Raw genomic sequence first — 24,659 nt, forward strand, 5'->3', positions numbered from 1 at the left:
CTACATAGGTGTGACAAATTCGGACATTCCAAGATGGCAGCCTGGGAGAGTTTACCTATGGTGTGCGAAAAAGTGTGTTTCAAATCAATTGGCAAACTAAGGGCGGTGAAATGTTCCTGGCTCTAGAATGACACAGCAATCTATGTCGAGAAACCATGGTAGATGAGAACAAAAAGAAAAATAACAACTCACACAAACTTTTTCATATAGGAACTGTTCTCAAGAACAAAAATGTCATATGTAGACTGTAGGTTCAAAAGTCATTCTATTTTATTAAAATTTGCATATATTCTACTTTTAAGATCTATGTAGAGCACCTAGTGATTCAAGGAGTTATTCTCATTCCCCATTACTACAAGGAAAGTAAGAATATTTGTATAGTCACATAAGCATTGGTGTTATTTCCAGTAAAGTGAGAAATCATGATTCTATCCTTAAAATATTTGATAAGCAGTATAAATCATGAATTTTAAAAACAAAGAGGCATTTGAAATTTAAATTTTATTCTAGTGGTTATTTCTATGGGAGCTATATTTGGAAGGCTGAGATTCTCTTAGCTAAACAGTCAATATTAACATTTTGTTGCTTTCTCTTGATTTATTATGTGTACACTATCCTGAAGATGATTACGGGTAATAAGGCCATTTCCATAGTGTTCCAGGACTTAGTTTTTGCTCTTTTATCCATTCTCCAAATTCAAGTCACATTTGCTAGTGAAATGATACAATATTAAATCTTACAGAAACACACATTCCATCATCACTTGAATAACAACTTCTTCAACAAATGAGGCCCGAATGGAGGTGGGCATTATGATAGAGTCACTAGGGTGATGAAAAGGAACTGAGATGGGTATATAAAATGTTCTTCTTGTGACATGTCTCGCTATCGGTTAGGAGTTCCCAACAGTGTGGAGCTGCTGAGCACTTAAATCGTTGACTAGAAAAATGAGACAGTGGGTTTAAGCACTCTGCTATCTCTTTCTAAAGTAAGTTTCAGTTAATAAAATTCACTTCTCCTAAATCCCCACTACCAATGTTTCAGAGTTTCAAATCTGGTGTTGTTGAGATGCAACAGAAAAAAAACTGGGTTTTTATTTCTGCTACAAAACGAAGAGGAACTACTGAAGGGAAATAGATATATATGAATTCATGTAATCCATAGTTTTAAAATATGCATAAGATGTTCATACAATACTAATTTAGAAACCAAAATAATCACATCTATTATGACCAGTACATACATATTCTGATAGGTACTATAACTTATGTGTATTTTTGTCTTAAAAAAGATAGCGTTGATATATATAAACTCTTCTTGAAGAAGCATTTAATGTATATATGTTATTATTGGCATCAGAATGAGGAGCCTTATCAATTAGGGTATGGGAAATGTAGTCAGTCTTAGGATGAAGAACAGCTGAGACGGAAACTGAAAAGAAAACCGCAAATAGTGTTGGGTTAGAGCCCATTGATATTTGAGCTGTTCTACTTTTAGTTAGTTTTCGTGATTGAATGGTGCTGCAAACATTCTCCATCCATGTTCAGCATCCTGTAAACGCTCCGGTGTGACAGATATGGCTAAAAATGAATCCCTTGTGTCTGCTCTAAAGTTTATACATTCACCCACTTAATTGATTTATTAACTTAGTTCCTTTGGGACATTCTTTCTCTTAAGTTTATTTGCTATTTGGGGGAGGAGTTTCAAAAATTTACTTCCTATATTTTTGGATAGAAATAGTATTTTTAATGCTGAGCAAATACAGGGTAATACACTGCAAAATATTATTTTAATTTTCCTGTGTGCAGAAATGTTAACCATAGCTTTAAATGTTAGGTGCAGAGTCACAGAATGTTGGAGTGGAAGAGATTTGAGAAATTAGAGAGTCACATTTTAATCCCCTTTTAAATCTTCACCTACTATTTAATGAAGAGCTTTTCAATTCAACAGTAGACTATATACGCTTCAGGAGGAAAAACAGCAAGTCTGTTTCCTTTATAACTACCTATATAGCATATTCACAGTAGCTCAAAAACAACTGTTGAATGAAGGAATAAAGAAGCTGAATTAGATTCCTTACACATTGCTGGCACTGTACTAGGAACTGCAAATTCAAAGATGTACAGCATGACCCTTGCTCGTAGGAACCTCACTTTCTATGGGAGAAAAAAAGGACGTGCGTGACTTACTACAACATACGTGAAATTTAAGTGTGACAATTTAAGCATGTGTGGTGATCTGTGAAAGCACTGAATTGAGAGCCGTTTCTTTTGCTTGGTGGGAGTTGGAGGTGGAAGACACTCAGGGAAAACTACAAGGACAGGGGTCATTTGAGTTGGGACTTGAGGGCTAAGTAGAAGTTCACCAGGCAGATAAGGTGGCATGAGCCAGGCAGAGAGAAAAGCATTTGCAAAGGCAGAGTTATGGAAAAAGACAGCATATTTGGTTAAGGAGCGGGTGTGGTCAGAGTGTACTGAATGGCTGGGATGGGAACAACAGTCAGAAATGTCAGCCATGGCTAGGAGGAAAATGGGCCACCTGCTCTCTTCATTCATTGGACTTCATTGTCAGGCAGACTGTTTCCTGCAAAGAGTTTGGATTCGAGTTGGAAGAGAATGGGTAATGCAAAAACATCAGTAAAGAAACTGTTCATTCATTCATTCACCAAGTATTTCAAATGCAGTGTTTGTGACATGCCAGGTTCACTGACTGGGGAATGGGATTTAAGGATATATGATACAATCATCTGAGGAACAGATGCTGGAGCCTGGAACAGGACATTGGTTAAAAAGAGGAGACAAAATATAAAGGAGATATTCTGAGGTAAAATGATCAATCAAGTACAGTCAGTGAAAATGTAGAAGAATTTAAGGACAGACTTCAAGTTTCTAGCCTGATCCACTTGTTGGATTATGATCCATTAACTGAAATAGGAAACAGAAGAAAGGGCAGGTAAGGGGACCGAGAGGAGAACGAATGAACTTGCTTTCAGAATGGTTGCATTTTGATTCTAATGGCATATAGGTTACGAGATCAGAAAAGAGATCTAGACTTGAAACTGAGATTTGTCACCATCCTGCCATTTCAAACTGGGAGCATTCAGATAATAAAAAGAAAACTGAGGAAGGTTAGAAACTCGGGCATGCTAACATTTGAGAGTTTCAGAATTGAGGAAAATAAAGGAAGAAGAGTGTGGATGAGACAGTGCCATGAAAGCCAAGGGGGAAGAGCCCTTCCACAATGAGGGTGCCGGCTAACAAACCAGGTGCAGGTGAGCATTTCACTTCATCTGGATTGGACTCTCGGAGGACTTTTGTTGGTTTTCACACCAGATAAGTAGACAAAATAGGTTTCAAGTTGCTGGTTTCCAAAATGATACTCCTAAATATATTTACAAAGAAAGAATATATTTATCATCGTTGTGCCAAAAGGGAATTTAACTTTGGTCTCATGGACAGTATTCTAAATAAATGTTTCCTAATATCTGCAGCAGACTACAACTCAGAATTGTATTACATACATAGCCTTCTAAGGGAAGGGAAGCCTTAATGGCCTCGGTTCACAGTACCATGACTCACCCAAGTCATGCAGTTTAATTGGCAAAAAGGCCAAACCTAGACTCCTGGCTCTTCATTAAATGTTCTTTCTCCTTACTCTGATACTAAGAACCACAAAGAATGCACGTGCGTGCACACACACACAGACACACACAAATCTGACTACGTTAGTACAAACACTTAATTTCCTAACAGCAAAGTCAAAATGGTATTTTTTTCCCTGTAACTTTTAAAGATTCCATTTTATATTAATGAAAACAGATCGATGATTAGATCACCATCTTCTCTTAGAGAAAACACTGTGTGCAAGAAGACTTTGCATTTGTGAAAGATGGACTGATTTCTAATGCTTAAGGGCCCTATTTTTAACTTTGTGAGAAGAAAATAACTGCACATAAATTCAGATTAGAACCTGTTTTATGTCTCTCAAAGGCCCCTGAAGCAAAGCAGTAGACGGTACCTTGACTTTTTCGAGGTGATCTTGGAGAGAGTCAATGAGGAGATCACCCACAGGCTGCCACGATCCCTTGATCACCTCAGCTTGGCGTAGTTTGAGGTCCAGCTCATCTGTCGCCTCCTGAAGTTCCTGGAGTCTTTCTAGGGCCTCGTCTATTTTTCTCTGCCAGTCAGCAGAGTGCAGGTTCAATTTTTCCCACTCAGTGTGGACCTCCTCAGCCTGCTTTCGTAGGAGCCGTGTGACATTCTGGGCCTTCTCCTCAGGAGGCAGCTCTAAATTGGTAATATGACAAGGTTTTAGGCCACATTCATTTTTGTGTTAAAAAAAAAAAACATTGTTGAAAAGGTCATACTGGAAAAAAGAAAGAGAGTACAGTTTAACCAGAGGCCAACCTACTGATTAATGGCTCTTTTATACTCCGGCATAAATTCTGATACAGTTTAGCACATCTGACGTCTGTCCTCCTGAGCGAATCTGCTCTACCTTGTATCAATCAGATAATCCAAGATTCATTCAAGCTATTGAGTAGAAAAATGTTAGGATACACATCACAAGCTCTAATTTACTTCAGTAAGGCTCTTAAATTGAAAATTAGCTTGTAGTCTTTGTGAAAATAAACTTCCTTCTCACAGATAATCTCTTTTGTTTATTATTTTCTAAATGTTTCAATAACTGATTGCTAATCTCTTTTAATGTTTATTTATGAATGTGCAAACAGATTTATGCATGGTGGTTTATGATTCCTTTGTCTCTTTCAACATCAAGGTTTAATTTGAATCGATTGTATTTAACTTGGAAAATATGAGAGTTACCCAGACCCTGTCAGCAAGAATGGATGGGTTGCCCTGTCACCACTGATCCTTCTATCAATATGTTATTACAGTTCCACATTCAATTACCTCTGGGCTCCTGGTAGAGTTTCTCTAGTCCTTCCAAAGGCTGCTCTGTCAGAAATATTCTTACAGTCTCAAGAGTACTCATGATTACAGGTTCTTTCGTTTTCAATTCCCTCTTGAAGGCCTGTGAAATGAGATGAAAAGAAATGCTTATTTGGCTTGTGACATTCTTCTCAGAATTAATCCTGGGTGCTCAGAACTTGGCTATGAAATTCCCAGGTCAGTTTCTATCTCCTTTATTTATAAACTGATAGTTAGAAAATGATAAAGAAGGCTCGACGGATCTTTCTGTTAATCAGGAAACCATTGTGTTTGTAAAACTATTCTGGAGAGGATAGGGGAATTTTCAAGATATGTTAACACCCTTTAATTAAGATAAGAGTGATTTATTTATATAATTTGACTGCCAAACTTGAAATCAGAAGCTAAAGTTGTAAGATATGTATTGCAAAACCCTAGCAGGGCTAATGAAGACTCACACATACCCAAAATAATGGATACCCAGAGCATAATGGGAGAGCTAAAGAGTTATTTGGGAAAGGTTACGTTGTATTGAAGTATACAACCAATCCAATTCATACTCTCCAGGTAATTCTGTCAAAATGTCTGATAATAAATATAATGATGTACAAATTGTAAGCTAAGTAAAAACTCAATACTTAAAAAAAAACACCCATTACATTATCCATTGTGACTTCTTTGAGAATGGTAGAAATGTTTTGAGGTATACTGGAGGTCGGAATTGTGGGAACAAGTTTCTATAAAAGGAGAGGGCCTAAAATAGGTATCTTGAGGTCATCTCTGTTATCAATTTTAATCTCTAATCTTCTTTGATACAGGGATTAAAAGAAAAGCAAAATGCATAGTTTCTGCCTTCAAGAAGTTTCTGAATCAAAATAAGGGAGTAAACTAACAGACTAGAAACAATGAAAAGAATACAATTCATATATAATCAAGTGCTAAGGGTTGTGAGACCTCCTGTGAGGCTGGGATAAATTAACAGATACTCTGAAACCATTGAAGATCGTAACTGACCCAGATTCTGCAATCTCAGAAGTGAAGATGTTAATGAAAGTATTAAGTATCACATAAATGCTAAAAGGTCAATGTAAAATCAACAGTGATAACATTTGCCCTGATCTACGGCTTAATTATTCATATTTTTTCAATTCTACCCTATTGTTTTAGTAATGTTGCCTATTGAATTTAAGCCCTGTTCTGTTACTGGGAGAAAAGTTAGCAGTATATCCTTTAAACTTCAGATATACCATGTTATAAGAGTGCTCCAGAAATGTATTACATGGCATACTTATAAATAAAATCCTAATGGTGTCCACCAATCAAAGGAATCCTTAGTCTGATACTTTGCAAAATGATTCATCTTCCAAAGTTATTTACAATTCAGGAGGGAGGCAAGGTGCTTGAGCTGAAATAACGAAATTCTGTAAATGGAATATTACGACTCAGCTTGTGGATACGGAAGTAATTTCTACATAGTGGGATATTCTTGCTCCCTTGAAATCATACAGAGTAGGAGGGTTATTTACTCTGTTTACATGTAAGGCTGATTCTCCCTCTAATATTTCATTTGAAATCTCTGTGTGTGTGGTGTGTGGGTAAGTGTTTGCGTGTGCTCACGTGCATGCATGTGCATATATATATATAGTTCTTGTATTCCTGTATTTTTCTCAGGTATCTAATTTTTCTAACTTCAAGAAAATTATTGTTTTTGTCTAGTCTCTCTATTTGGACTTGACAGGAGGAAGCTGATGCTGACATAACAATTATAAAAACAATAATGGCTTCCCTTTTTTTTAACTACTATGTGTTAATGGTTATACTAGAGACTAGAAATACAAAGTTGAACGCAAAACAGCCCTTCCCATGTAGGAACTTACGTTATATAGTGGAAGAGTTGAACACAAAAAACTTCAACACAATGTGGAAAGTGCGATAGACTTGCACAATATAGGAAAGGAAATTGGGAAAGGCTTCCTGGAGAGATAGTGTTCATAGGAGAATTCTAAAGCATGAACATGAGTTAGCCAGGGAAGAGCAAGTCAGAGGAAGAAGAAAGAAATAAGACGAAAATGCAGATGCAAAGACACAGGGCATAATACAGTGTGGCATTTGCAGTTATCTCAAGTTGACCAGTGTTTCTAGAACACAAAGCACCAGAAGAAATGTCCAGAGATGAAGCAGGGCACTGTTATTATCACAAACTAGATTAGACTTTTAAGTCAGGATCTGAAGCTCAACCTATGATATGTGCCCGGCTAAGAAGCCTAGGTGTTGTCCTGTAGGTAATCAGAAGCCTTTGAAGGGATTTAAGCAGGGGAGTGGCATGGGCATGTGTATGCTTCAGATAGATTTCTCTGACATTAGTACAGAGTAAGTATTTGGGAAGGACAGAAATGGAATCAGAAAACAGGAGGCAATTTGGAGAATTCACTGAAAGATCATGAGGATCTAATCCACGGCAATGGTACAAAAAAAAAAAAGAGAGCAGGGAAATGTTTAGAGAGGAGAGATGTGAGAATCTGGTGAGTGAACAGATGCTGGAGAAGAGGGAGGAAAGAGCATGGATGACTCCTAGTTTCTAGGTTGAGTAGAGGAGTGAATGCTGGGGGCAGTTAAACTCAACGTGAGGAAATAAACTCTCTGGGATTTCTCAGTACATCTATAAAAGCTCCTGAACACCTTCTCATACCATGGGAATTAGATCTGTAGTCATGTGGCTAGTTAGTTTATCTGATCCAAGAGGGCTAAATGGTTATAGCCCTAGAGGAGTTTGGTTGTAGAGCAGTTTCCGAGGTTAAGCCCCAAGCTGTCAGAAAGGCTGGAGCTACTCTCTCTGTAGGTATTTACATTTCAAAAATATAAAGCCCAGATCTTGGAGACACTTCTAGGTTGTAAAACCTGAGATGCATGGGGCTAGTTCTCCTAGACAATTTGGAGTTAGGACTCAGGCCCATTAGAGTTTCCAAGGAGACCCTTTCAGGGAGAGAAGGGAACAACTGCCTCCTTCTCCTTTATAAGCAGAGAAAAATCATTTTCCCCCTGGTTTCTTGCCTATGGAGTACCCAGCTACTCATAGGGGAAAATCTGTCATCATCTCTCACCATGTCTTCGTAAGGATAAGCCGTGAGCAAAGGGAGGAAGGTAGTAATGATATTTACTGTAAAGTAACTAAAAGAAATCTGATTCTGGTCCAAAACACCTCACATGCACATTCAGGATAAAATGAATAAAGATGAATATTAAAAACCCAACACTGGTATGAGCGGGGATCTGTACAGGGAACAGAGTAAGGAGGTATGATACATTCAGCTTGGAGAAGTAACGTTTATTCCAGAAGGAAATAAATATCAAGCCCAATGTTTAGGGAGAAGAAAGGAGATTTAGGAGTCATTCTCTCCCTAAGCTAACACCCACTCAGTGCCTACAATTACGCATACAGGCAAGGATTACAATGACGTAAGTAGATGAGATTACTCAGTGGAGTGAGCTGAACAGAAAATTCTGGAAAACATAAAAATGTAATGAGCAGACAGAGGAATCGGATCCTATGAAAGGCTGAAAAGGATTGGATAAGTGGAAAGACTGGGGGAAATAAGGAGTGTAAAACTATCGAAGAGAGAGTGAGAGTTTGGGAGTAATATAGTGACCAAGAGTGTCCAATCATGACACACAGAAGTAAAGCAAGATCAGCACTGAGAAGTATTCCTCAGACTTGGTGGGAAGAGTTTCAGCCTTGGAAGTAGGTTTAGTTGAGGAGTGAGTGGTATAAGAAAGAGTAGGCATTTCAAATGGCAACTATTTGTGCAGTATCTTTCCTTCTGAGAGGGAAAAGAGGAAGATGGGACAGAGAGAATCCCAAGGTAAAGAGAGACATATTCTTTTCAGGATAAGAATGGTTTGAACACAGACTGGAAGATGGAAGCTAGCAGTAGGGTAACCAAACACCCTGGTTTCCCAGGTACTAAGGAGTATTTTATGACACAGAACATTCAATGCTGAAACCAGGAGAGCATCAGGTAAACAAGGAGAGCTGATTACTATAACAGAGAGGAATATATTAAAGACCTCAGGGGAAAGTGGAGAAAATTGTTGGAACAAGGTCTGCAAAAAAAGGAAATGGATCTTAAAGGTCCCATCAAACTGAAAAAGTCCAAGACACTGATGATACAATTCCATTGTTAAAACCGAATAGCAAACAATTCAAGGCTGATGACCACCCATCCATTGTGAGAGACCACTTCTTTGCCCCTTGAGCTGTTGCCAAGGGCTTAGCTTCATCACAGCTGCACAGTTTATTTCTTAAATATGAGTCACTGTGATTAAAACGAGTCTACAGGAAAGACAAAGGAAGTTCTGTTGTTCCAAAGACACAAGCACCATTATTTTCACATCGTTGCCGGAAATTAAGAAAAGAAAGTAGATGGAAGAGAGGGTTAAATGACTGCATCTTCAAAATTCAGGAAGATTTAGACTAACTGCAAAAAAGGAATTAAAACCCACAGAAAAAAAGGGAGGAAATAACCATATATAGGAATGTCATTTTAAACATGGTTAGATGAAAGGTTCTCTGGCATTTATTCAAGTAACAAATTTTGAGCACCTACTATGACCAGACACTGTTCTAGGCAATGGGCATCACTGGTCCTTGTAGCATGGTGTTTAAAAGAGAGAGGCTCATGGAGTAAAAATAATAACAGCAATGACAACAACAACAGCAAAAACCCCATGAAGATTCTGCATTAAAATAATGGAAAACCGATTTTTCAATATCTAATCAACTTACCATAGGCTGCATGTTACAACAGTTCACTGCTTTTTAAAAGGAAGGAAAATGGAGCCATTTTTAAACAACAAGGACATTCAATGTCAAGAGCCTTAACTCTTTGATAAGTGTCTTGTCTCTCAAAGGAAGTCTACTTGAATGAAAATCTATACTCACATACAATACTAATTTTGTATCAAAGACTATAATTAATATTTTAAATTAGATAAGTTGGTTCATTCATGTGCTGATATGAAAAAAGTTATCAGATATAAAGCCCTTCTCCCACACACATACAGAATACATTTTTGCACTATTTAGATGTCAGTATTCAAATGTTAAGATATTTCCTTCCTGAATTTTTTGAACAGATAAAATTATTTTCTTTAAAACCCATCCTTTCCCCCTTACTTTTTTCTTCCTCTTTCTAAGATAGCCAGGCCCAAGGGTCTGAAACAGTGATGTGGAAGAATTAGAAGCAATTACTGAAGACTTAGAGTACCTCTTTAAAAGAAAAATAATATTCTGTCTTATAAATGAGAAAAAGCTAGGCACACTAAATTGATATTTTTCCTTCAGCTTTTCAAGGTTCACAAAATAAACTTACATGAATCATATACTGCAAAATTACACGAGCAGTAAATCCCAAGGTAAATCCCTTTATTGTGAAGGTTAAATTATCTGATGGATAGTATTTATACATCACAGATAGTAACCAACTGGGTGACTTGACTGTTGACTGATTAATTTATTCATTCACAAATAATTATTTTGAATCTATTATGTATACGGTAGGGAAGATGTAGGGACCTGATCTTGGTCCTTAAGGAGTCAATAGTTTGGTTGAGTAGGTATGTTTGTATAAAAGTGTACTCTTACAAAATTAATGTTTTAGCAATGCAAACTGAAGTACAGATAAGTTAGGATTTACCCAAGGCCATCAGTTCTTTAGCCACTGAGAATCCAAATCCTGAAATTTTTAAGCCAGGCTGAAAATGAGTAACAGCAAAAATATAAGTTTCCTGAATTACAAAAAATTTGGCAGCCACATAGTAGAAAATCCTAATGATGATGAAGCAAATCAGAAACTTTAAAAACCGGAAAGTAACAGAGAAGAAGCAAATCTTCAATTATTTGATTTTTCTCCCTGTCTGTCCTACTTGTAGAAAAAAATATTGTGAATATTACCATAAATATCTAATTATACATAAAAAGAAGTACCTTATAACCACGTATAGAGGGGATGAAGACTGAGATACTCGGAGAAGAGAGGGACAGAAGAGAACTCTGGGCACAGGCACAGACATTACAGAGGGAAAAGCTATGTTGCTTTCACCAAGAGGCAGGGGCCCTATTACTAAGGAAGAAGGTAAATAAAAACCCGGGCATTTCAAAACAGAGATCTCTTTCAACTATGTACAGTGCACAGTTTCCATGGAGATGGATTTTTATCTATATTCCCACTGAAGTGGCAAGTCTGTATCTGTGTGCATTCTTTGGACTGAAATCTGAAGGAACAACAACACATTATTTCCACATTTGTTAGGAGAACTTCACAGAACCATTCTGAGAGGCAGACTGAAGTGGTGAAAAGAGCACGGTCCTGAGTGTCAAGACACCTAAAGTTTAAGTCTAGGCTGGGCCAAAAACTGGCTGCATGATCTAGAATGGATCATAAAACCTCCCTGAGCCTTTTCTTCCTCATTTGCAAAATGTGGAGGTTTTCTAAGTACCTTATCTAACTTCTAACATCCAGTAATTTATTCTATAATCAATACATTTAGCTCATTAATTGGTCACAGGCCTGTTACACGTGGCAGTCTGAGACAGTTTCTCCTAGGCATCATTAGTAATGATAGAAATTGCAGCCATAGCTTGGCACATAGTAGATACTCAATAAATATTGTTGAATAAATAAAAGAACACCCAGGTAGAAAACCAGAGCGTGTTATAATGAAAGCCAGTTAGATTTAGACGCAGACCATGCTTGAGGGTGGAAGCCTGGTCTCATAAATTATTAGAGAATAAAAATTAATGCAGTCAATAGGGAAAAATGGAGAGATCTTTTTCTGGGTCTTCTCTTATGTTCCAGATCCAAAGCTGGGTGGATTTTCCTCAAGAGCAAGTTCTATTAGCCTTGCCTTCTTAATCCTAGTGATTTCTTCCCTAGAGAAGATATTCATGCCCACGCATTCAGAAGTTCCATTATTTGACTTGCTGGTTGGGGCTTTTCCCCTGGTCTGTAGCATCAGCTAGGAGATGAGAGAACAGACTTTAAAATTTACAGTGATCCAATGGTGCCATTCATTCAACAAATGGTTACTCAGTGGCCATGGGACAAGGACATCAACACAATTGTATCTGCAAAGTATTTTAGTTTTGCTATCCTGTATTATCATTCTAGTTTCCATATTATTTCTACCCTATCTGTATGCCGCCTATACTGTTTTTAATTCTGATGAGAAAGTTGTTGAATATATTCTGTCACCATAATGACCTTCCTCATTTAAAGAGCCACCATATTTGAGTCTAAAACACATCAGAAATATTTTATTTACTAAATGCTGACTTAGGGACAATCAGTGCCCAATTAATTTAAAATCAAGATCATGGAAAAGGTCAAACTCCAGAAATATGGTTATCTGGAGTAGCAGAAATTTTGCCTCTAAGAATCTAAGGCAAAATCATAGAGATTTATGAAACAAAGAAACCTACAGAAAGTGGCAACAGCAAAAAAAAATTCCAGAAAGACAAAGGACTCAATTAATATCCATTCAAGATAGTTGGTATTAGAGAAGTTATGAAAATGGGGCATCCGGGCTATAAAGAAAAGGTCATAATCATCTTTTTTTTTTTATTGTTCTAAGAGCACTTAACATGAGGTCTGCCCTCTTAACAAAGTTGTAAGTGTATAATACAGCCTTGTTGACTACAGGCACGATGCTGTATAGCAGACCTCTAGAAATTACTCATTTTGCGTAACTGAAAGTTCACACCCTACTGAACAACTCCACATTTCCTCTCCGCAGACCCTCACAATCACTTTTCTACTCTCTTTCTATGAGTTTGACTACTTAATCATCTTTAAACAAGATAAACAAAGTTCCATCTTATTTTCCCTCTATAAGGCATTACAGTATCAGACATATCTACCCATTGTTTCAGATAGCCAACAGGAAAAATGACATTAATTTATAAGTGAGATTAAGTCAATTTGGAGCAAAGTTGAAAAGTAAATGGACATATTTCAAGCCTGTAATTATTTTTTAAAATATCTAATTTTACTACATGAAAAAACATCTTTGAGCATCTAGGGGGAAAATGTGTTTTCCAAACTCCTTGGTGAGATTTATTTTTTGGAAGTCTTTTAAACAAAAAGTTGGATTCTTTGAGATCAAGGGCACAGACTAGCATAGAGTCCAGCCAGCTTGTAGGTCTGTGACACTATGGAGGAATAGTTCAGTACCCACACAGCATCTTGCACAGCTGTTTGACTCTCAATCCTAAGGTTGGGCTGCTTCCAGCAACCACTGGGGAAGTCATTTCCTACTGACAATCATGTTGCTAAATACTGAGTTGACTTCGAAAAATCACTGGTGAAAATGCAATCTGCTCTTATGGTCATTTTGACAATTTGGTCTTAGGTCATTGAGCCTAAATCCTAAATCCTGGAAATTCTTTCTGAAGCAATAGTACAGATGAATAGATTATTAGGAGATCCTGTGAAAAACTAATTTATATTCATTCTCAAGAGGCTCAGCTAAAATTTGAGATTGTCAAGTGTAAGTGGTGAATAATTTCTGAATCATACCATTTGTTTATCAATGTAATCCAGAAATGGAACTCTTGTTTTGCTCCATGTACACACCCTCAACCATGATCATTTTGAAGTCTTTCCCATATCCATAAATGGCATTATCATTTTCCCATTTGCTCAAACCACAGACTTCAGAGTCACCCTTGACTCTTCGCTTTCTCTCATATTCCATACAATCTATCACAAGGTGGATCAGCTTTACCTTCAAAATATATCTTATAATTTTTCATCATATCTATTATTTCCACTCCAGTCCAAGTCATCATTATCTCCTTCCTAAATGACTTCAATACCCTTCTAACTTTTTCCCTGCTTTCAGTTTTGCTCCTACTATCATCATTTCTTCATATAGAGGCCAGAGTCAATTTCTGAACACATAAATCATATCACATCATCCCTGCTTGTGGTCCTCCTGTGACATCTCATCACACAGAGAATAAAATACACCTCCAAACTATGGCAGAGAAGACCATTCATTATCTGGCCTTTCTCTCTCTCTACAATCTACCACTAACCCATTTGCTATCTTTGTTCTTACATCTCGGCCTTTGCATTTGCTGCTCCTTCTGCCTAAAATATATTCCACTCAAGGCCTTTGCTTGGCTTGCTCACTTACACAGCCCTTTGCTCAAATATAACTTCTTCAGGTAGGCCACTGCCTCTCAGTCTTTCTCTGTCCTTATTTTCTTTACTTTCTTTTCATAGAACTGACCCAACATGATTTTATACACTAATTTATTGGTTTACTGTCTGTTTCCCTCACTAAAATTTGAAGGTCTGTGGAGGCAGAATCTTGTTTTGTTCACGACTGTACCCTCAACCCCTGGCATAGAGTAAGCACTCAATAAATAATTACTAAAAGAATCAATAAACTCTAGGAGTCTGAGTTTTGGTACAGTTTTTCCTAAAATATCTTTTTGAGGAAATAGAATAACATAGAAAAAGATCAGGAGTTCATTTGTAATTAAATGCATGTGTGTAAAAGTGCTTTGTAAAAGCAAAGCACTATACAAATAGTATTTGTAAAGCTAACAAAATGTTTTGACATGGTTAGAAAGAGGACTTTGGTAGAGAAGTCAATTGTAAATTACTCATATTTTATTTTTATTATATTCATTAAACAAAAGCAGCAAATCCTAGATGACTCTCTTCTCAAGTCTTGATGATATAGCTAGTTTTCAGAAGACTTCCTCAAATGACTAGAAATATAGTTCTAAAAATAATTTAAAATCTTTTCTATTCAGCACTCCTAAATATGACTGAATAAAATACCAAACTTATACAAAAGTTGCTTACTCCATTAGTGATTAAAGAATATATCAGAAACGTCTATTTCCTCCAACATAATCAAGCAGACATCTTAGAGTAGACATGACTAACAGTGAAATCTGCAGGGGAACCAAACTTGTCTAGAAACTCCAAGAGGCCAGATCATTGAATCTTGGAATGAATCACTCTATCAGCAACTTTTTATGTTGTTTTTCAGAGGTGGTAAGGAACAATGCTTTTTTTTTTTGGTACCACAGAGCTGACTTGAATCTTAATGTTCACAAATGGCACCTAAAGACGTTTTCTGTTTCTGTGGAAAGAAAACACAGGCAACTTATCAAGCTAACACATACTAAAATGTACCCAAAGGAAGCAGGCCAGCATTGATAACAGAATTAGCTTAAATAAATGTATAATCTACAATGGGATTTCAGGATAACTTTATTGAATTTCTGAACCTCTCCCTCACTTTGTGGTGACTTCTGAGGAGATCGAACATGCAAAATATATGACCTGACAAATGAACAAGTAAACTACTTTATTCAAGCCTTTTCATTTGTCAACAGCATCCATACAATAATGGCTTTCTGTCCACTGTTTTAATAATGTATGTATTGATTACTTCCATCTAAATCTTAACCAGAAAAATCTCAGGAAGCTTTGAAGGAGTTCTTAATGGTCTCTAGGGAAGGAATTATAGAGATTTTAAAATGGAAAGATGAAAACCAAATGACAAACAATTTCATTAGTGACAGTGCAAACAAAAAGTCATTACCTACAGTGTTCTTACAATCAAGACCCAATCTCCATTTAAATTTGGGATAGGATGAAGAAAATTAAATAAGCTCATGGTTTATTGCAGTTCTCCTTAGAAATTCCCCACTATGATTTGCTCCTTTAAAACTCTCTCTAGGTTAATCACAGAAGTAGACAAGTAATAAATATCACTTTGGTGACTGCTCAAGTAAAACCAAGGAAGTCAGTTTTAAAAATATATCTGGGCCAGAATAATACACACTAATTGAAAACGAGTCAGTCTAGTGAGGCAAGTAATGAGGAACCGTAAAAGCCAGGATAATGTATTCAAAAGATATAAAAATTGGTCAGTTTATATTTGCTAAGGCACATTTGAGCTTTAATTATTTATAACACTCCATCGCATATTGAGCGTTATTTTATTAATTAATCTTCAGAGTCATTCCAGTTGTAGTTGTTATGCTGCCCAGCTGGTTTGGGGAACACAGATCCACTCCCAAGGTGTTAAAACCGCTTTGGGGAGTGAGACCACAGTCCCCAGCTACCTGTGTGGACTGCCTTGCAATTTTACCTACAGCAAAACGATATACTCTTCCATCACAGTAATTCAGACTGACGATGTATTTTTGTTTTAAGTGAAGAGTATGATGTGATATTTTGTTATAAAATTTTTTTATCATTAATCTGCAATGATATACAAAGAAAATAGGTGGCCTGTTTTATCAGCATTCTGATTTAAAGAAAAGTGAAAAATACCTGATTATGGTTCACACTTCTGATATTTTAATGGGATTTGTATTCCCATGAAAAGCAACAACCAAGGGCATTAATAATTTACAATAGAAAATAAGCAGGTGTCTTAAAAAGTGACACATCAAATACATGGGGAAGAAGTTTACAACAAAAAGTGACCCATCTTGATACCAAACATTCCATTTAAACAGTATTTGAAGCAAGAAACTGGTAAAGAGGAAGACAGTTTATAATCCTGGCAAAGCACAACAAAAGTCTACAAATATAAAATCTGTCAAAGACTAGTTTTTGATGGAGTTCTGTACTGATTGTTTCCTTTACGTCTTCCTAAGTGGGTTCAGAAGATCAGAGAGAGAGACCCAGTTTCAAGAATTTTCCTTTGTTCTTTTTGTCCACAGGCAACAAGAGAGTTACTAAGTGGACAGCCATTCTACAAGAACTATAAAAGGGCTTCTGCAATAAATGTGACAAAACTTAGTAAATAGGGTGCTAAATTGTTCTCTCACAAACACTTAGGAGTGATGATGTTCTTTGAGGGAGGAGAGTGTTCCGTGACAAGGGTTTTTCTTAAGGATACAAAGAGAAGCTTAGGAAAACATTGGGCCAGATCACAAGTAAAAACAGTGGCATCAAAGTAGCTTTACACACTACAAAAGGATGCTTAGTTGGGAGTAAACAGAAATATCCTACAAGCGAGGAAGGAACATTACCCCTTTTTCTTTCCTTCCCTGCTCACCCTTGATCTCAGTAGTCTAGAGAAGAATGCACAAAAGATTAGTTCACTGGTTATTTTTCTCCTTCCTTTCTGCCTCCTCTCCTTCCTTCCTTAATTCCTATGTTCCTTTATCTATTCAATGTCTATCACATACCAGACGCCTCATAAGGTGCTAGGTTAAAAATGACAACCCTTTTCCCCAAAGAAAGTTTCTTGAAGTACAAGGTTTATTGAAAGTGGTTGACATTAATCAAATAGTCACACATACCCATGATGATGAGGAATGTTAAATTCTAGAAGGAAATGTAGATAGTATCATGAGGGGATAGAGGGAGAGATCTGGTCAAAAGTGGGCATCAGAGAAAAGCGTGCTCCATGTCTAAGCCAAGATGTAAAGGATGTTAACCAGGAAATTATGAGGAGGTAGGATGAGTAAGAAGGGTTTCAGACAGGATCAGCATGTTCAAAGCCCCGCCTGAGAGGAACACAGAGAAATGGAAAAAACCGAAGAAGGCAATACAGCTAGTGTCCAGAGAGTAAGAGGAAGAAACAGTAAGAAAAGAGGAAGTTGGAGCTAGACCAGACAGATGGGACTTTGGGGTCCTTGCTGAGGAATTTTATTCTTTTCCCAAGGGCACAGAAAAGCCACTGAAGAGTGTTAAGATTAGGACTAATACAATTCAAATTATGTTTTTACATAGAATACTTAGACCAAAATGTAGATTGCATTGTAGGATGACAAGAGTAGATGCAGAAAGGTTAGGAGAAATAATCTCACATTTAACTATGGTGATGACAGCAACACAGTCAAAAAATATTTTTTTTTTTTTACTTTTTAAAAAACATTAAAAAAATTCAAGTATAGTCAGTTTACAATATTGTGTCAATTTCTGGCATACAACACAATGTTTCAGCCATACATGGACATACATAAAAACATTTTCGAGGTAAACTGACCTAGTGATGTGTTAGTGTTGGAAGGCTGGAGGTTGTTCATCCTGAAAAGGTACTATATCCGTCTGTTCTGTTGTCGTTTGGATAGGAGAAACTATTTAGTTAGGTTCTCCAAGCTTTAGGGTTTTGTAGATTACAGCAACAAAAACATAATGAGGCAAAGAATTTTAGGGTTTCAGAAAAGAGGTATCAAAATGTTTGATAAATGAATCTAAATTGGGCTTGGAGGGCGGTAAAGACATAGTGCAGTGGAAATAATGTATAGAACACAAGTTATTAGAGTTATGTCAAAGAGATGTAGTAGGTGGATATCTCAATAAGCACATTAGCCAAGCAGAGATTAATTCACTTCAGTCTGGTGCATGTCACCCTTCTCTAGCATCACATCTCCCCAAAGCATGTTCCTGGTAGTGAGATTCCTGAGTAAGAGGACTGAGAATGATAAGTACTAACATTTTACCACTGCTAGCAAGCAACCAAAGCCAAAAACCAGGGGTAACAAGGCAGTATTTATAACAAAATGCTGGCTAGAAGGGATTGTGGAAAATTATGTCGACCAAATTCCTCATTTTACAGCTGAACAAAGTAGCAATCACAGTCTAATTTCTGGAGGAATATGGCTAGAATCTCAGTCTCCTGAATCTTAGTGCACTTGTCCAGTGATTCCTCTTCTTGGATTTCTGGAACTAAATTAAAAATTATACCTTTTGTAGAAATTCTGTCTCATTTCACTATATCATTTAATGCATTCTATTTAAAATGCCCATGCTTCTCAATAAATGTTCTTCCACATGTACACCAGAATGTTTTCATTATTTATTCAAAGTTAGAACACTAAAAAAAAAATCACTATTATATTACACTCTACTACAAAAACTACCTTAATTTTCTGAATTGTATGAAGGAGAAACTGGCAGCTTCCTTGGCAGTTTCTTTTTTTTTTTTTTTTAACAGATTCCTGGGTCTTTTTGTAATCTTCTATATCCTCTCCTCTGGAATAATACAAACCCTTGATCTTTCTTCAAGATGCCACTTTTGGCTCTGTCTCCAAAGAGATTTTTCTTTTAAGCAGTGAACATACAAAAGTGGTACTATGTTATCAAGCTTTTGTTGTTTGGTAGTAATTTACTTGGTTTTCTATTCCCTTCTGTTCATGTACCTTTTCTTCTCATTTTAAAAACACTTATCAGTATCCACTGTATGTCATGCACTTTGCTAGATACTAAGGTCTTGGGGGTCACCAAGACCAAATCTCTGCCTTCCCTACCTAGAGCCTAGCAGACAAGACAAATATAATGAAAAACAAACAAAAAATAGACAATTGATCAGTGTTGGCAGATGCTAGTGAGCAAGTTGTTATTCTGAAAACTGGTAAAGAGAAACGTTTATCATTCCTACCCTATTCGAAAAATATACTGGGTATGCAAATAGTGGATGAGTGTCTATTTTCTGTTCATAGAAGTACTTCACCTAATAAATGAAGAAGTGATAGAAATAGGCAATTATCACTGATCATTAACGGCTGCCAAAAATCACACACACAAAAGAGAAGACAAGACACTGTGCACCTTCTGATGATGGAAGAATACATTACCACCTACAAAGCAGCCTTACCAAAAACAGGCAAACCTAAGTATGATCAAACCGCAGAACTACACTGTTTAACAGAATAGCCACTAGCCACATCTGAGCACTTGAAATGTGGCTAGTCTGAAATGAGTTATGTTGTAACTGTTGTAACTGTAAATTCTCATATTGATTATACACTAAAATGACAATAATTATTGTTCTATAGTTATGTAAGATATAACCATTAGAAGAAACTGGGTGAAGTGTACAGGGAAACTCTCTGTACTATTTTTCTAACTTACTGTGAATCTGCAATTACTCCAAATAAAAAAAAATTTTGAAAAAGTGATTTAAAAGACAAATCAGCCAAATGCAATATGTGGACCTTTTTCAATTCTTATTTAAACCAAAAAAAAAAAACAAAAAAAACAAAACCCACCCCAAACTCAAAAACCTGTTAAAACATTTAAGATATGTATGTAAGAAATGGAAATTTGAATACTGTCCCGGTATTTGCCATGATAAAATTATTGACATTTTAAAAGTATTATAGTAGCAATGTGATTACTTTTAAAGAGTGAATTCTTATCTTTCAGAGATAACCTCTCAATATTTATGAATTAAATGATCCACGCCTGAGATTTGCTTCAAAATAATGGAGGATGAAATAGAGGCAGAAGAAGTAAGGCTGGCCATGAATTGATAATCGTTCAGGTCTTGATCGGTACATGGGTGTTTACTATAGGTTTCTGTCTGCTTTTGAATATATTTAATCTATTCCAAAATAAAATATCACCAAAAGACATGGGCAATTTCTTAAATGCTATTATTAATGCAGATGCTTTTGACATTTAAAATATAATGGCTTGAATTATTTCTAACTGACCCTTAGACTAGAGAAGTAAAAAAGATTTCTATTCAACCTGGTTTCTTTCTTTTTCAACCTAATTTCAATTGAAACTAATTTTAAAATAGTCACTGAATGCTTACTACGTTCAAGACACTATACTTTAAAATATCCTACCCTGTGAACATCATTTTGCTTCTGAACTGCTGGGAAATCGCCTCCAATAGGTGCCTGCCGGCTCAACTCATCATCTTTCAGTTGTAGCCACACCAGAAGTTCCTGAAGAGAAAGGTGCAGACGCTTCCACTGGTCAGAACTGGCTTCCAAATGGGACCTGAAAAATAATGAAAGGAAATTATGCCAGAATATCCAGAAGGATAATTGATGGTTCTAACAATCCCATTAAAGGTACATTGGTTGGTTAGTTCCATAGTGTATAGACATACTGTAAAAGACCTAGCAGTCCTCAATAAAAATGTGACTTTTGAGAGCCACAAAATGGGGTATTTTGATGGCAACTTTAAGGGAAGACAGTGTTTAGCCATATGTTTATTTCCACATGCAGAATTCTGAGACTTTTGGCATGAAATATACATTGGAATGGATTGCTTTCCTACAGTGTTGCAGTCAATGATTCTTGATGTTTCTGGCAAAAAAAAATTGAACCCAGTGACTAATATAAACCACTCAGTTTTCATGTGACTCATGCTAGTACTGGAATTCTTTCTGCTTTGAGAAATAGAAAGGTCTCTCCCCACATTTTGACTTTTCCATTTCTACACCCTAGGCAGCCTCTTCCATTGACTCCTTCCATCTGGCAACTGTTCCTTTCTGCTCCTCTTCCCATATGCTTCTCCTTTCTACCCTTCTTTATTTGTGTGCACCTGGGATTTGTTTTCACCAAGTTCCAACATTTTCCGCTTTGTTTCCTTTGTGTAAAATGTACTGAGACAACAACTCACGTGGAAAAGTAAAATCAGACATTTGCCTGAGAGCCTCCCCAAAACATGAATAATTTAGGCAAGAGACTGAGTGCTTTACCATCAACTGTATTTAGAACATGTTAATCCGCAGAAGCCATTTAAGAATACACAAATGAATGATCTGTGCTATAAAATCCACATTTCACTTGAGGATGAGAAGCTAAATTAAGAAAATAAATCATAACCCAGAAAACAAAGAAACGCAGAATGTTAGGAAAGCTTTATCCTCAGGTCAATTGAGAATTATGCAGCGTTACTTACATCTTATCAGCGATTACTAATTAATTCATAAAAATTAATGCTGCCTATAACATAAATATAACCTAGTCTCGAATGCTGCAGAGATTGAAATGTAAAGCAACCTGGTAGGGCAACATTTCTCTTTGCCATTTGATAACTTAGCGTGACATTTCAAATACAATTCTCCTGCTGGCCTTAGTCAAACATCATCAAATCGTACCTATGTGCTGAAATTAAATTATTCCAAGCTTTCCAAAGGATAATTTGATGATACATAAACGTCTTTAAAATGTACAAATACAATGACCCATGAGCTTAAATTCAAGGAACTTATACTAAGAAAGTAACTGGGAAAGCATGCAAAGATATAGGCAGAAAACTGTTATTTATAGCATACTTAGGATTGATACAAAGTAGAAACAACTTAAATATTCGATACTAGGAAATTGGTTACATATATAATGGTGAATTCATATAATGCAATGTTGAAATCCTATGAATCCTGTGCAATGTTCAGTGTGATGACATAGGCAAGTATTTACAGATATGGAAAAGATCACCCTGTCATCTGCTAAGGAAGTAGGTTACAAAAATGTATACAATCTATTTTTCTAAAATGTTTGTGTGTGTATTTGTGTACACATGCTCCACCACTCATAAAAAAATTCTGAAATGACAACTAGTTTATCCCTCATACAAGGATTTACTGGTGATTTATTCCTTCATCTTTATACTTTTCCAAATGTTCAGAATTTTCCTTTTATTATGGGAAATATAAACATTATATTCAGGAAAAACAAAGGCATTTCCAGAGAAATTAGATTGTTCAAGACTCTAACAGCATTATTATCTAATAAAGAAATCACGAAATACCATAGATATCATGAATTAAATATAATAGTGCAGATTGCATATGGTGTAGAGGTCAGTTCTTTTATGTTTCTGTTCTTTCCTCCTATTTATCACTTCCCCATAAAACTAAATGAGAATTCCCTACGCAAGATTTTAGCTGTTTAATGACATGTAATGACTCCTGGTTACAGAGCTTCCCTGGGGTGTCTGGAATTTGCAGCTTGGTCCCCTTGAGGGTGACAGAGGCTGTCAAGCAGGACATTTTGAAAGGTAGGGAGAGGCACAGTCTAGACATGGGAAGGCAGCAAATGGTAGATGAGATACTGATTCAATAAATACTGATTGAGTGCCTCTCAGTTCCAATCAGGCACTGGGGAGTAGGGAGAGGGGAAGGTAAGGGAGAATACAGAGATGTCTAAGAGTCCGTGTGTCTGGTAGAAGTAATAACATATCCCTGCGGTGGAGAGGTCTACAGACAGGATAGATAGGCTGAACGGCAAGCTGCCTAAGGTGAGGGCTTCCGCTGCTGCTTGTTTACAAAAGGCAGTGCTACAACCCCGGTTCCAGGTTAAATGATGCTAATTACTAGCAGGTCAATGAAAACTTTTGTGTCCCCTAAGAGAGGGGGTAAAAAATGAACACTGAGACCCAGGGAATTCTTTCTAAAGAATCTAAGACAAACTCCATAGCATGAGATAGGGAGGCTGTGAAGAGACAGAAACACAGGACAGTCAAGAGAGTTAATACAGGAACAGAAGAAGGACCTGGGATCATGAGTGAAAAAACACCAAACTCTCATGTATCTGGGTGAGGGGGCCTTCCTTATTCATCCCTAAGGTATGGAGTTAGGTCACTTTTCCAAATGTTTGATCACCTTAACCACATATCAAATGACTTTCTTTCTTTTCCTTGTTAAAGCAGGAGAGTGAAAGGAAATGGGTGATATGACGATAAAAACTTAAAAAGCTTATAAAAAGCAGAGGACACTGGGTAAGGGCTGGAGAGGCGGAAGTCAGTCAGATAATGGCTCCTGATTTAAAACAACACTTACAAAGATATCAAATCTAAAGCCATGGTTCTCAAACTGCAGTGTGCATAAGAAACATTTGAGTAGCTTGTTTAAAGTACAGACTCCTAGGTTCCATGCTCAGAATTTCTGTAACTGAAAAAATTTTTTTATTAAAATATAATTGATTTACAATACTATATTAGTTTTAGGTGTGCAGCATAGTGATTCAGTATTTTTGCAGATTATAATCCATTATAAGTTATTATAAGATAATGACTATATATAATTTCCTGTGCTATACAATATATCCTTGTTGCTTCTCTATTTTATACATAGTCGTCTGTATCTGTTAATCCTGTATCTCTAATTTGTCCCTCCCCTCCTCCTTCTCCCCTTCGGTAACCACAAGTTTGGAATATAAAAAATAATACAAAGGAATGTATATCCAAAACAGAAACAGACACACAGATAACAGAATTTCTGTACTTTTAACAAGAACTTTCACAATTCAGCAGGTGAGCTCCAGGACCACTGTCTGAGGAAGAATTTCTTAAAGTATTTCCTATGTGCCCTAAACATTACTTGCTGGTCTCCAAAGGGCAAAGGTGTTATTTGTCAGTGACATGATTTTGAAGAAGATCTAAATGTAACGAAATGCTCTGAGGTCAGAAAACATTTTCTCTGGCCATGCTAAGCTTGCGAAGTGTTTTCAAGACACATTTCTAATGCATTTGTTGGAAGCAGCTGCCCTATCTTTATTTCCAAGACTGTATATCAAATATTTCTAAATGATTAACCTGTTTGTATTTGGGATGCCTTTTCCTGCTTTTCCTAAAAATGTTTCTTTGTATTTGTAATGACTCCCCCTGCCTCGTTTTATCATAGGATGTTAGGGCTGAAAGGAACCTTAGAGATCATTCAACCCTCTTGTTTTGCCAATGTGGGAACTGAGATGCAAAGACTCCTATACAGACACCTGCTGAAGCACATAACTTGAGCTGTCACATTTAGACATGGAAAATGGAAATGACAAACCTTCCTTACATGAGGAAATCCTTAACCTTAAAGGTTTTCACCAAATGTTTTGGATCCCAGAGCAAAAACGCTTCCTGCTAATTGGCAAATAGACCCCATTTACCCCTATCTACCCAACAGAAAATAAAAGGGGAGGTTTGAAGCAGCAAACTTAGCCTGTATTCATT

General features: G+C 36.6%; 1 protein-coding gene across 2 annotated transcripts in view; it reads right to left on the reverse strand.

Moving 5' to 3' along the window:
• The window catches only part of LOC102520808 (dystrophin), a 387,492-nt gene that overhangs the window by 246,927 nt on the left and 115,906 nt on the right, over nucleotides 1-24,659 (reverse strand). For both annotated transcript variants that reach the window (XM_032475799.1, XM_032475798.1), the window contains exons 3-5: nucleotides 20,551-20,707; nucleotides 4,914-5,034; nucleotides 4,018-4,286 (exon numbers count right to left, since the gene is read on the reverse strand). In XM_032475799.1, coding sequence (XP_032331690.1) covers nucleotides 4,018-4,286; nucleotides 4,914-5,034; nucleotides 20,551-20,707 — 547 coding nt within the window. The remainder of the gene's footprint in view (nucleotides 1-4,017; nucleotides 4,287-4,913; nucleotides 5,035-20,550; nucleotides 20,708-24,659) is intronic.

Source organism: Camelus ferus, chromosome X (genome assembly GCF_009834535.1).
Source record: "Camelus ferus isolate YT-003-E chromosome X, BCGSAC_Cfer_1.0, whole genome shotgun sequence".
NCBI classification, from domain to species: domain Eukaryota; kingdom Metazoa; phylum Chordata; class Mammalia; order Artiodactyla; family Camelidae; genus Camelus; species Camelus ferus.